Below are 13,149 nucleotides of genomic sequence, written 5' to 3' on the forward strand. Positions count from 1 at the left end.
TTAGTCTGAGCTCTGGATTAGTAGTCTGGATTATGTCCACTTTAACAAATGAGAAAAGGTAGTAAGATAACTATTTAAGAATGGCCTATAAGATTAAACAATGACTTTAATTGCTGCTCTTCTTCTAGTTACTAGGCTAATGTGTAGCACAGTAGCCAACACACTAACTGGCATCGGGCAGTCTCTAGACTACCAGCCAGTTTCTATATCACTGTGTGTGGTTATGAGAGGGCTTTTGTGCCTCAAAGTGCCAGTTCACTATCTTCTGCCACTTCAGGACAGATATTTAAAAGCAATATGTGGTGTTTTGTGGTCATGGGTTCAATTCCTGCAGGGATCACTTACAAAAAAAGTATGCACTCAATTTACTAGAAACTTTAACCAAAACAATTTGTGGCTTAACATAAACCTATAGACCTCTGTCCACTTCAATGGAGGAGGTACACTAACATTCAAAAGTTTGGGGTCACTTAAAAATGTCCTTCATTTTTTTGCCCATTAAAATAATATCAAATTGATCAGAAATACAGTGTACACATTGTTAATGTTGTAAATGACTATTGTAGCTGGAAACGGCAGATTTTTTATGGAATATCTACATAGGCGCGCAGAGGCCCATTATCAGCAACACTCACTCCTGTGTTCCAACAGCACGTTGTGTTAGCTAATCCATGTTTATCATTGTAAAAGGCTAATTGATCATTAGAAAACCCTTTTGTAAGTATGTTAGCACAGCTGAAAACTGTTGTACTGATTAAAGAAGCAATAAAACTGGCCTTCTTTAGACTAGTTGAGTATCTGGAGCATCAGCATTTGTGGGTTCGATTACAGACTCAAAATGGCCAGAAACATAACTTTCTTCTGAAACTCATCAATGAAGGCTATTCCATGCGAGAAATTGCCAAGAAACTGAAGATCTCATACAACGCTGTGTACTACTCCCTTCACAGAACAGAGCAAACTGGCTCTCACCAGAATAGAAAGAGTGGGAGGCACCGGTGCACAACTGAGCAAGAGGACAAGTACATTAGTGTCTAGTTTGCGAAACAGACGCCTCACAAGTCCTCAACTGGCAGCTTCGTTAAATAGTACCCGCAAAACACCAGTCTTAACGTCAGCAGTGAAGAGGTGACTCCGGGATGCTGGCCTTCTAGGCAGAGTTGCAAAGAAAAAGCCAGTGTTATGGCATGGTGGAACGTCTGTCAGTTTCTATGGAGCAGATGGACCTCGAGATTTAATAAGGACAAAACTGTGTTAAGACTGTGACAGCAAAGGGTCACTAATAAAGACAAAGTGATGGTAAATCACAGATGGGTCCGGCTATTAGTGGCACTGGCATTATAATTTCTTCCGACTTCAACGTGGCCCCTTCTTGGAAATCTGGGGATTGGCTGGGGGAGTTTACACAGACAGTGTTATGTTCACGTTGTCTCCTGAGTGCTTTATGTCCTCTAGTATTGAAATCTAACATGGACTATAATGGCTCGTATCCATCATTGCACTCTGTCTTGTGTGAACCTGTACCTGTTGCTAGTGGAGAGCAAGAGAGAGAGAGAGATAACATGCTAAGCCCACCCTTGCACGCCAAGGGCCATATCGTGGTAAGGAGTGGGGGAGGGGTTCAAGTGTCCACACGTAAGCTGACCTACTGACAGGACTCCCATTGTCTTGGTTTAATATACACTGACCCCCCCCCCCCCCCAATGTCTTTTCCCCTTTGCATATAATTTCATCTTGCATTGAGAATAGTATCCACACAGTCCCTGCAGTCCCTGCACTCCCAACTGTATGTTATTAAAAGCTTTTAAATGCAGCAACGTCTTGGCAGCCTTGTTGCCAAGGAAACAAATGAAACCCGCTCTCTCATTCTACTCCCTCCCTCGAGGCTCACATTTCAAATCTGTTTTCCCTGTAATCTCTGGCCTAACTCGTTGCGTTTCAGCTAAAAGCTTTTTGTTGTGGCATTGGAGCCAGAGAGGACATGAGAGACAGGGAATGGTTAAGAGAGCTGGGGGAGGAAGAAAGAGGGTCCTCCTAGTTGCCAGGGCAACTTGACATCACAGTGACGATTTCCTCCATTTAAAAGCTTTTAACCGGATCCCTCTCCTGCCCTAGGCCCCATTTTGAGTCCTCTTTCAGCTAAACTCGGGGGGAAAAGCACAGGCAAAGCAGAGGGGTGTGTGGCTGTTTGCAACCACATTCCACTGACAACTGCTAGACTGCTAAAAACACCTTAGAGCAGAAAAGGGCTTTCAAACTAAGCCGTTTTGGGGGCCTATTTTGTTTACCAAACCAAAACAGGAATAGAGCACTTTCGAGTGGGCTTTCAAAATGGCCACCGAGGACAGTTTCAGTTACCTCTTCTTGGGCCACAGCGAGAAGCACAGAAGGGCCCGAAACTGGACTGATGCGGAGATGAAGGGGCTCCTGTACGTCTGGGAACAGAACGTCGCCGAGCTGAAGAAATGCAAGAGGAATACCAAGATCTATGAGAAAATGGCCCAGAGGTTCTTCGAGCTCACGGGAGAACAGCGCCACCGGGAGGAGATCAAGATGAAAATCACCAATATGTCTTTCCAGTACAGGCAAGTGTAAGAAATACATAATTAATTTGTTTGGATGGAAAGAGGTGGCAACATAAATCCATTAAAATATTATATTGTATGAACTTACTTAAATATCCGCAGAGAGAGTAGACAAACGTGGGCTATTTCTTGGGAATTTAACCCCACGGGCGGCAGGGTAGCCTAGTGGTTAGAGCGTTGGACTAGTAACCGGAAGGTTGCAAGTTCAAACCCCCGAGCTGACAAGGTACAAATCTGTCGTTCTGCCCCTGAACAGGCAGTTAACCCACTGTTCCTAGGCTGTCATTGAAAATAAGAATTTGTTCTTAACTGACTTGCCTAGTAAAATAAAAAAGAGCAACCTGCATACCTAGAACTCAATACAGGTAGCTATGATACCTATAAACCCAGATGTCTGATGCCCACTACTGGACCCAAACCAATATCCTTAACTTCTGTCCTTCTTTGACAGGAAAATGAAGTGCACGACCAATGGGAGTGGAGGTACCCCGGACTGGCCGTACTACCACGCCATAGAGAAGATCCTCACCAAGACTGCCGATAATGGGACTATGAACCCATTTGAGCTCCAGTCTTCAGGCCCCTCCACCTCCACGGAGGCCTCGATCTCCCATGCGGAGGGCCTCCCCATGGGTGTCCTTCCGGAGTACACAGGCTCCTCTGATGAGATGGAAATTAGGGAGGACCTGGGTGGATCGGAGAGCTCTGGCAGTCTGCATTCCGGGCTTCCCTGTACTGAGTAAGGCCATGTTTACATATTGGTCTTCAAATGAGGGAACAGAGAGCGAGAGAGAAAGAGAGTGGTATCAAGCTGAGTTATTGAGCTAAACTGCCCACCCTTGCCAAGAGGGGTCCTCCATTGTCATTGGTAGGGTGTGATAAAGAGTCTCCACAAGGCTCTCTAAGTGATAAAGATGAACAATGAATTGTGATGATAGTTAGTTTGCATAAGAGTACTTAGCATACATTGAGTTTACTTTAATTTCAACCTCTTCTTTAGTTCCTGGCTTATCCCAGAAACCGTTTGATTGAAAAAGGTTCCTACATATGGAATGAAAAACATATCCATGAAATCTCTTGAGTACTTGCATTAAACTCTCTATATACTGTGTCATTACCATTACTTTGACTAACAAAGTTTCTGTCCAGTTCCCACCCGGCACCGGCCAAGAGGAAAAAAGTACACCAGCACCTCTCCCTGAAGCGGTGGAAGCTGAAGGTGATGGAGGCAATGCTGCAGGAGCAGCGGAAGGTGAGCCGGGCGGTGGAGGAGACGTGCCGCGAGGTGCGCCGCGTCATGCACCAGCAAAACTTCCTCCAGGTGCAGAGCCTACAGCTCCAGGAGCGCATGATGAACCTGCTGGAGAAGATGATTCAGCCACCCGCTGCCCCCATACCCACCTGGGGTTCTGCTGCCCAGCCAGGGGTCAAAGAGCCAGGGCAGGGGTGAAGGGTCAAGGGTGAGGGATCAAGGGGGGTGGGGGTGGTCAATATATGGCTATTCTAGAAAATAAATTCTATATATGACAAAATGCTATAAGGCTATGCTTGGTGATCGCAATGGCTATGCTAGAAAGGACCTGCTATATGGCACTTTTTAACAACTGATTGATAGTGAATACTGACTGTAATTGTCAATCTCAATCTCACCCTTATCCCTAACCTGGACACTTAACCCCCAGAGAGAGGGAAAAGCTTATCAACTTGCTCAACAGTACTGAGAGAATATAGATGGTTTCATCCTTTCTAGAATGACCATCTTGTAGTTTCTGTGAGAGAGTGAGAGGTCAGGGGTGAGGGTTCCGAGGTGTACGGCTGAGGCTAGTTCTTAGACATGTTCCACCATTCAGATTTGAAAGATATCTACAAGCTAGGAAAATACGTTTTCAGATCGACAAAAGACAATGTATGTCCACAAATTCTATATCTTGATGACAAAAGGCATGGGCATTTGATGTTGTATCAATTATGTTTTAATGTCTGTCCTGCTATGGTTTTTGCATATCCCAACTAGCATAGCCTACTTGTTTGAAATGTATGACTGAAATAAAAACATATGTTCTGTTATCATTTTTGGTTTGTCTTTCAACTATTCCTGGTACCATCGCATCTCCCTTTCATTCTAGATATTGCTACAATGTAGCCTACATATGCTGTGTTTACACAGATAGCACAATTCTGATCTTTTTTTAACTAATTCAATTTTTTTTTACAAATCAGAATAGCTCTGAAAAAGATCTGATGTGAAAAGGTGGAAAAATTATCAGAATTGGATGCCTGTGTAAACGCATACATAATGTTAGCATTCACACTTAGTGTGTATGTAATGTAATAGTATCTTTATACAATAAAACACATAATATTATATGACAGCAATGATATAATGTGTAACAATAACACAGTATCTGCTTCTCTTGCATGGTAGTGGTTGGACTTGTTTAGAGAGAAAGGATATCAACACATTAAACGATTGAAAGTGCTAGACAGACAAATCCAGGAAGGGGTTTACTCTCAGTGTTGTGGGTAATGTGAGAGGACAGTTACAGTAACTCACTTTAAACAGCATTGTCTTGAATAATTAACTGTTGTCTGAGAGGATTAGGGGAAACCTTGGGATTAAATAGAAGGGAGTTGAATGTAGCTTTGCCAGGTGTAGGTTTAGCATTTTATATGCACTTTTTAAAATTCAATTAATCAATATACTGAAAGTGGGTCCTACTGCAAAAAGATAATAATAGTCTGCTTATTCTCATTAAATGACTGTCTTTCACTTCACTAGCCTACTAGGCCTAAAACAATATCCAGGGTTTTAGTAGGCCTAAACAAGAGTAAACATCTGCTTTTGGGCTTGCTCTATGTTTACATTGATTGACTCACTGCTGAGTGTATATTTGTCTAGAGACTGTGGTGTGTACAGTACATGTGTAATAGGACCACGTGACTCGCCCTTGCAACCGTTGCAGAACTTTGACCACAATGCAGTTTGTTTACAAGTAGCGAGTGGCAGGATGCAACAAAGTATCACTTCTCGAGCTGTGTGGTTAATACATCCAGTTAAGATTTAATGTAAGGTAATTACGATGTTATGTTAATTATCTTGTAATAAATACATTATTAATTGTGCAGTGGATGTTGCATCACATTATCATCTTATAGCTTTGATGTAAACGTGCATAGTTGTGTGAAATGCTTAAAATTGCATTTAGGTAATGCTATGTGTGAATTGTAGCTTAAATATCGGAAACAATGTTTATATTTAGCTTATCAATTTTGATGATCAGAAACAATAGGATCATACCGCAAATATTTGAATATTCAACACGAGAGATTGGGCGGATTCGATTATGTTGGGCCACCGACAAAGGCTACCACGTCAGCGGACAAAAACGGGGAGGGAGGAGCGTCATTCTCATATCGAACAGAAATATGTGCCGCTCGGTCATTTTGACAAGGCAACATGGTGCATCGTCCAGAAATCTCCTTTACATAAAATACATGTTTGAATTTTCAAAAACAAATCATTGGTAAGGCAGATAAAGCGTTTTTATCAAATGCAATCACTTTTACATGGGATAACAGAATCCTTATGCAAGTGCTTACTTGCGTCACTTTTGTTTGGAGCCGACTTCGCAGTGGGCTTTGAAGAGGGCACCTGGCTCGAGCCCGAGAGTCAATTTTCAGCCGATGCAAAACACGCCTACACGGGCGAGATGAATCGAATCACCTCATTGGCGAATTAAATACATCACGTGCTCTGAAAACGTTAGAGTGTCATGGTTACTATGAAAGACGCTTTGTCCCCAACATGAGTGTTTGTCACCGCCATATGGAATACGGAATACGAGGGAATTTTTGAAAACACAAATTATTACGTTTCGGAAACTACGCACGTGTAGATTTCTAACACTTTTTTTGGACGTTTGGGATTATGCAATATTTGAACTGACTTCATAAAGTTTTGAAACGGTAACGTTAATTTCAGTGGCACTGGCAACATTGTATCTGCGCCTAAACTTCATCGGCATAGGCCGGGCTACTTTAAATTTAAAACTCTAGCAAATTTTTTCGAAAATATTTTGGGTGTTGCTGTGTTTGGACAGACAAGGCAAAAATGTAATAACCAAGGGAGGTAGAATAGAAAATGATGTGATGTCCAACGAAACCAATTCAAGGCTCTCGAACAGGTTTGTCTGGTTTGAAAGCTCTTGCTTTGATTGAACTGTTCTTGAGAAGGGGGCCAGCTGGCGCTGTTTGCTCTAGCAGACGGTTTATTTTCACGCTCACCGCCCACACTTGTCTGGTTAAACTATAATAACTCAATATATTTTTGTCCCAAAATATGGAGATTGTTATTGTATGCAGCATTAGCCTATTGAAGTGGAATAACATATTTTTTAATTGAAGGGGGAAAGCATTTGATGCAAACATTATTCTTTTGTAACAATGTGTAACAAATACTTTGTAACATAATATTATCACAGGATAAGTGTTACAGTTGCTGTTTGTTAAGAATATTGATTCTGGAGGCCTATGCTTAATCAATATTTGATACACTGTATCTCACTTATCTTTGTCCTCTCTCTGTCTCTCTCTTTGTCTCTCTCTGGTCTACTTTTAGTGTTTATGCAGGATGACTAAAACACTTCAGTGTTGGCACTAAAAGATAACATTCCATTGTGACTCAAAGGTCCCACGCTCTCCATTTGAAAAATGTCCACATTCAGGATGAGGATGCCGGGACAGAACGACAGGGCACGAAGGCGTCTGAATTTGACCGCCCCTCAGGAAGCCAGAGGGGTCGAGGTTGTTCGAGGACGTGTAGGATACGGGTTCACCTTATCAGGACAAGGCCCGTGCCTCTTGAGTGGTATATTGGAGGGGAGCCCTGCAGACCTGCTGGGACTAAAGCAGGGGGATTGTATAGTGAGTGTAAACGGAATCGATGTCGCAAATGCTTCCCACGAGGCTGTGGTGCAGTTGATTGGCACCTGTAAAGGACCCTTGCGGTTGGTGGTGCTTGTTGGGACCGGGCCCACGGTGGACCCTTCCTCCAGCAAAGAGGAGTTAGGGCTTTCTAGAACAGAGGGAATGGGGCTTTTTCAAAAGGGGCGAGTTTTTCGAACAGTTTTGGACCACTCTGGCAACTCGTCATGTAACTCAGTAAACGCCACTCCATTTAAGCCGAGACCTTTGTCAGAACCGGACATGTCCCACTGGACCCAACTGTGGAACTCCAAATTCCAACCTGGCTTCCTGTCTGAGGAAGAAACCGCCAAAGTGGCAGACATCGACTCTGTTTTCAATGACCAGGAGAACGATGTGAATCCAGACTGGAGTTTGCTGAACACAGCCATGGTGGTGGGCTACCTGGGCTCTACTGAACTGATCTTGGCCTTGTCCAGCCCCAGCTCAGAGGATGACTGCCTACAGGTGATCCGCAGGTGTATTAGACGTATGGGCATTGAGCAGGAGACCCACACGCTGGTGATGATAAAGGTCATGTTCGACTGTGTCCGCCTCTGTGATGACGCTGGAGCTGTCCTGGCAGCCTTCCCTTCTGAGAACCTTGTTGTGGGAGTTGTGTGTTCCGAGGACAGGCGCTTCTTTTGCCTGGTCACCACTGCACACGTCTCTGGTGGCCATGTGGGGAAGAACGGTCCCCTGAGATCCTCCTGCCATGTCTTTTTCATCGACCCCGAGCTGTGCCACCACAGTGACCACCTGGGCATCGCCGGGCGCTTTGGCTTTGACTGCACCCCAGACACCCAGGGCTGCCAGGAGTTCCCCCTCACACCACCCTCCGTCCTCCAGTTTGTGTCTGTCTTATACTGTGACATGGGGGAGGCGGTGGAGAGGCTTAGAACCAGGCTGGACAGAGAGTCGGCCCACCACCTCCACACTCGACAGAACAGCAGCAGAGCCTGCAAGAACGGCAGTGGCAGCAGCAACAGAGACAGCGGGATCGGAAACGCTTCCCCCCCTGAGGAGAGACCGGACAGGGATTTCCCAGTTGCCCACGGAACCGGGAGCAACCTCCCCAGCTGTCCATGGGAGGATTACCCCCAGGCTGAAGCAAACCTCACCCAAATAGTAGCTCACCAAAATGGCCGCCTAAATTTAAACGGTCATCCTAATCCGGGAAGCACCCATTCCCTTTCTGAATCTCTACCGGGCCCAGCGTCGTTAAACGGCCCATCCGGAGGCCCTCCTCCCAAGTTGGAGTTTCAGTTCAAGCCCCCACCGCCTTACCCTGTGGGTAAGATCCAGAACCTAACAGAAGGAGGAGGCCCCTTCAGAAGCAGTCAACGCTGGTTCTCTATGAGCGTCAAGCAGAGGTGGCCTAGGGGTCACAGTGGAGAGCCTGATCCCCAGGCAACAACGGCCACTAACAGCTGGTCAGGACCAGCCACGGTGGGTTGCACCAATGCCCTGCCACCTCCCAGGAGCCAGATCCCACCAGACAGGTACCAGGCAGCAGAGGCCAGGGAGGAGTGGGCAAAACGACTCTGGAGAGCAGAATCTGGAGAGCTGCTAAATGGAAAGCCCAGGAGAGATGCTAATACCAAGGTGAGATTAGAAGAGAGAATGTTGTTGTGTTGATAGAGATTTGTTGTTGTGTTGATGATTCTGTGGTGTGTCTATGTGTGTGCGTGCGTGTGTGTGTTAACTTAATGTATAGGCCAGAGTTTGTGTTTTCCCTAACCCAAAGTTAATAAAGGAGATTGTGCAAAGGTTGAACAAAAATACCTTTGCATGTCCCTTCTGTTTAACATCCAGTTTTGTGTTTGTTTTTGCTTTATGTTCAACTTTATTCTACAGGGAGTTTCAAGTTTTACTAGTTGTATGTATGGGATACACATGGTATACACCGTCCAGCAAAATTCTTTCTTGCAGGTTCCTTCTCGACAATGCAACAACAGTAGATGAGAATATGAACATAAAGTAAATGGTTCAGTAGAATAAACATTTTAGTGTAAGTATAATAGAGGAAGTCACAATTTATAGTCCAATATTGTGGGGAATTGTGCAGTATTCAGCAATCATGTGTGTGTAGTGTGAACATACATCTGGTTTTGTGTTTCTATTAGCTTTTTGTTCAGCTTTATTCCACAGGAAGTAATAAATGGTTTGCAGGAGTCGAGTTGCCAGGCACTGATAGGGTGGACAGTCCATTCACTTTCACACCTAATATAATACACCATTTCACCGCTCATTTGGCTGGGAATTGAGCAAAAAAATGCCACCTGTTGATTTATACCACAATGATGTCATTGTCATAAATCCACATCCAGGATTTAGTTCCAAACAGGCTTTTTTGTTGTTTTCCTCATTATCCACAAGATGTCCCTGTTTCACTATCTAGCTGGGGTGGGAGTGCTTTTCCCCATGGAAGAAGTACTTTGCTACTTATTTATGTTTTTTGTTGACACAAGGAAATGTGCATTCCAAACTTGTGATATTCTGGATCCCCCCCTCCACAAAAAAATGTAATAGCCAATACAGAAAGTTGACCTTTTATAATATTCTTCTCCTGTGGCTGCACTATTGGATGGTATGAGTGTAGATAAAGATGGATGTGTTCCATGGAAATGCAGGCATTTGTCAAAACAGAAACTTTGCTTTGACAGAGTGGCATATTTAAGCAGAAGCTGGTAAGAAATGGAGAGAATCCTCCTCCACCCTCTAATGTGTTTTTGTTTCTGCTCTTCTTCTTTCCATTGCTGAGAGCAGATTCCCAGAGTTTGATGATAGTGGAAAATGTGTGCACTGTTTATCATTGTGTTTGTCTCTCGCTGTTTATCCAAGTGAAAGTTATTGTTCTGTGTGCATACTCCGGGATGAATCGCGTGTCTGTCTCTGTTCTGAAAAAGAAGACAATTTTGCACAGGAAGCAAAAGAAAATTACAGGGTAGAGCCCATGTGATACCATGGTAATTACCGGCAGTTCTTTATTCCAGCTCAAACAGGCTGGGCTTTCACCCATCATTATAATAGCAGGGCTGCTGGCAAAATGCATTTCTCATGCTCATTTAGCATATAGCAGTTAAACTGTGAGATTAAGGTACAGATGAGTAGTGGAGGAGTTGAATTTGATGGAGGCTTTTGAAATACATTGAAAATCAATTTCTTCACTTCCTCAGCCCAACTGGTGTCTGTGAAATCGTCAGCATTGTGCCAAACTGAGACTAATGGGCTTGACCATGTTTCACATGGGGCTCGCTGTAAGTCTTGGGTGGCCAGTCTGTTATTTTTATACAATCTGTGAGCCAATCACATTTGCCATGATGAGTTATGTTGTCTGGCAGAAGGGAGTTTTTTAAAATGTTATTTAACCAGGCAAGTCAGTTAAGAACAAATTCTTATTTACAATGACAGCCTAGGAACAGTGGGTTAACTTCCTTGTTCAGGGGCAGAACAACAGATGTTTACCTTGTCAGTTCGGGGATTCAATCTAGCAGTCTTTCAGTTACTGGCCCAACACTCTAACCACTAGGCTACCTGCCGCCCCTAAAGTTGTGTGTCATGACCCATGTTAGATAAGGACACAGCATATGGCCTTAAGGTCAAGGCAGGAAGAACATTTGTAATCTTGGTTGCTTTACATCATCTCGGTTTACATCATCTAAATTGCCCAGGTGGATAGTTCATTATCACCCTCTCCAATTTTCCCCCAACACTGCAAGCTTGTTTAAGCCTTGTCTATTATGTACGGAAGTGTATTCCAGACAGAAGAATGATCATGTTAAACTGATCATTGATAAATGTACTAATCCCTAATGCTTACCTAATAAGGTGTTATGTGATGTTTTTGTCATGTTTATGATGGTGTTATGTAGGCTCATAACCCATAACTAAGTATGACAAAAACCACGATAAGATCAATTGTGTCCATGTAATAGTGTGATGTTTTGGCAGACAGCCATTCATTCTTATGATTTCTCTTCTGCCCTTGACAGGGCTCCAAGTTCTGGGGCATTGGTGCGGGACGCTCCTCTGGCCGTCGCTTCTCGGGCCGTCGCTCATTTGGACACCCCAAGAAGCTCAGCCTGGCACGATCACTGGATGACCTGGAGGTAGACCCAATACAGTTCCAGTACAGTATTTATAACTGCAGTCATATACATTTAAACCTAGCTCCTCCTACTCTGGTATTAACCCATTGGAGTTTTTGGAATTATAATTACTTGAATGAGAGTAATATCTGGTGCAATTCAATGGACTTAATTCAATACAACTCTGTTCCGGCTTATCGTACCAATGCCTTTATATTACAGCATTGAACAATGGCCCTGTTACGCTGTGTACCCATCTTTTATGGGAACGGTATTTTTCCATCATGCCGTTCACCTCTATGCAGTCTAATTTGGACATTCAGCCGAACGTCCCTCCCCCTTCCGTTCTGCTCCAGTTTCAGCTCTTTCTTAACCTTTCATTTCTGTTTCATTCTCGTGTTTGGTGCCACACTTGTGGTGAGGGTGGCTCACAAAGTGGCCTTTGTGTGGGCCCGAGGAATGGGCCCTGTTGGTTTGGCCTTGTTAATGAGCAGCGCTGCTGAATGACTGAATGACGTGCCCACATTTCTCCCCTATTAGCGCTGCTTTGGGATTCTACTAGCTCCTGCTTTCACACATACCCTACTGCATACACGTGCACACACACTGCATAAACACACACCCTGTCACTCACCCCCACACTAAACAGTAGTGTCAGAAACTTGCAGCCTCTTGTTCTCTGTTTAAGTTCCATAGGGTTTTCAACAAGCCTCTCTGGAAGATAAACCTGTACCGAACAGCCTCACACAATGTAAAGCACATTTCTTATGTCTAACCTAACAGGTTTTGACATTTTTAGTTTTGCTTACTTTTTTGTCGTCGAACGACTCAACTTCAAAGCCGTCTGTCAGCACAACGCATGATTCACTTTCTTATCTCAACTCGGCTGCACATTTTTTACTACACAGCATTAAGATGTCATGACTAACGGTTTCTGCTCATTCTGTCTGAGGGATTTCTGAGTCACTGGCGCTGCAGAGGAGTGAAGAGAAGATAATGGTATTGTCAGTCAGTGTGTGAACCCTGGACTGGGAACTATATAAAGATTTGCTCCAGTTCACTATTTGCTTATGCTACAGCGATGATGTCATTGGTGTAGACAATCTGGAATTCTTCCGGTTGCGAGGAGCAAAGTACACTCGGACCTTGCAGCCACTTCAGGGTCAACAGCTACTGTGACGGCTAGGGAGAAAGACAGGGTGTTTTAAGTGTTGAAACTGTCCGTGACATCAATAAAGAGAACACAGACTTTCATATGTTAGCATTAGCTATGATCTCTGTCTACAGAGCCCACCCTCACATGCTAACTGTACATGCTGGCATGTAAGCAACTGTATGATACACATAATTCTAAACTGGGTGATTCGATCCCTAAATGCTAATTGGCTGACAGCCGTGGTATATCAGACCGTATACCACGGATATGACAACATTTTTACTACACTAATGACATTGGTAACAAGTTTATAATGGCAATAAGGCACTTCTGAGGTTTGTGGTATATGGCCAAT

At 44.0% G+C, this 13,149-nt stretch overlaps 2 protein-coding genes across 3 annotated transcripts in view; both read left to right on the forward strand.

Moving 5' to 3' along the window:
- The first annotated feature begins 1,945 nt into the window (after positions 1-1,945).
- Positions 1,946-4,646, forward strand: LOC115138901 (myb/SANT-like DNA-binding domain-containing protein 1). Of its 2 annotated transcripts, none has more exons than XM_029676088.2 (3): positions 1,946-2,591; positions 3,037-3,324; positions 3,735-4,646. In XM_029676088.2, exons 1-3 carry the CDS (start codon positions 2,332-2,334, stop codon positions 4,033-4,035), a joined length of 849 nt encoding a protein of 282 aa, XP_029531948.1. In that variant the 5' UTR covers positions 1,946-2,331; the 3' UTR covers positions 4,036-4,646. The 2 variants fall into 2 exon arrangements, with proteins under 2 accessions (XP_029531948.1, XP_029531949.1); XM_029676089.2 differs by having other exon boundaries at positions 1,946-2,585.
- A 1,928-nt stretch (positions 4,647-6,574) lies between these two features.
- The window catches only part of LOC115138133 (regulator of G-protein signaling 12-like), a 69,847-nt gene continuing 63,272 nt past the window's right edge, over positions 6,575-13,149 (forward strand). Inside the window, 3 exon segments of the mRNA XM_029674644.2 lie at positions 6,575-6,769; positions 7,204-9,152; positions 11,543-11,659. Of these exon segments, the coding sequence (XP_029530504.2) occupies positions 7,296-9,152; positions 11,543-11,659 (1,974 nt within the window). The 5' untranslated portion in view covers positions 6,575-6,769; positions 7,204-7,295.

Source organism: Oncorhynchus nerka, linkage group LG12 (assembly GCF_034236695.1).
Source record: "Oncorhynchus nerka isolate Pitt River linkage group LG12, Oner_Uvic_2.0, whole genome shotgun sequence".
In the NCBI taxonomy this organism is placed as follows: domain Eukaryota; kingdom Metazoa; phylum Chordata; class Actinopteri; order Salmoniformes; family Salmonidae; genus Oncorhynchus; species Oncorhynchus nerka.

What these genes read in the sequence shown, in the direction of transcription:
- LOC115138901 (XM_029676088.2), top strand. Translation starts at nt 2,332, where the DNA reads ATGGCCACCGAGGACAGTTTCAGTTACCTCTTCTTGGGCCACAGCGAG. An exon ending in TCTTTCCAGTACAGGCAAGT is followed by an intron (nt 2,592 to 3,036) that starts GTAAGAAATACA and finishes CTTCTTTGACAG; the next exon opens with GAAAATGAAGTGCACGACCA. An exon ending in TCCGGGCTTCCCTGTACTGA is followed by an intron (nt 3,325 to 3,734) that starts GTAAGGCCATGT and finishes GTTTCTGTCCAG; the next exon opens with TTCCCACCCGGCACCGGCCA.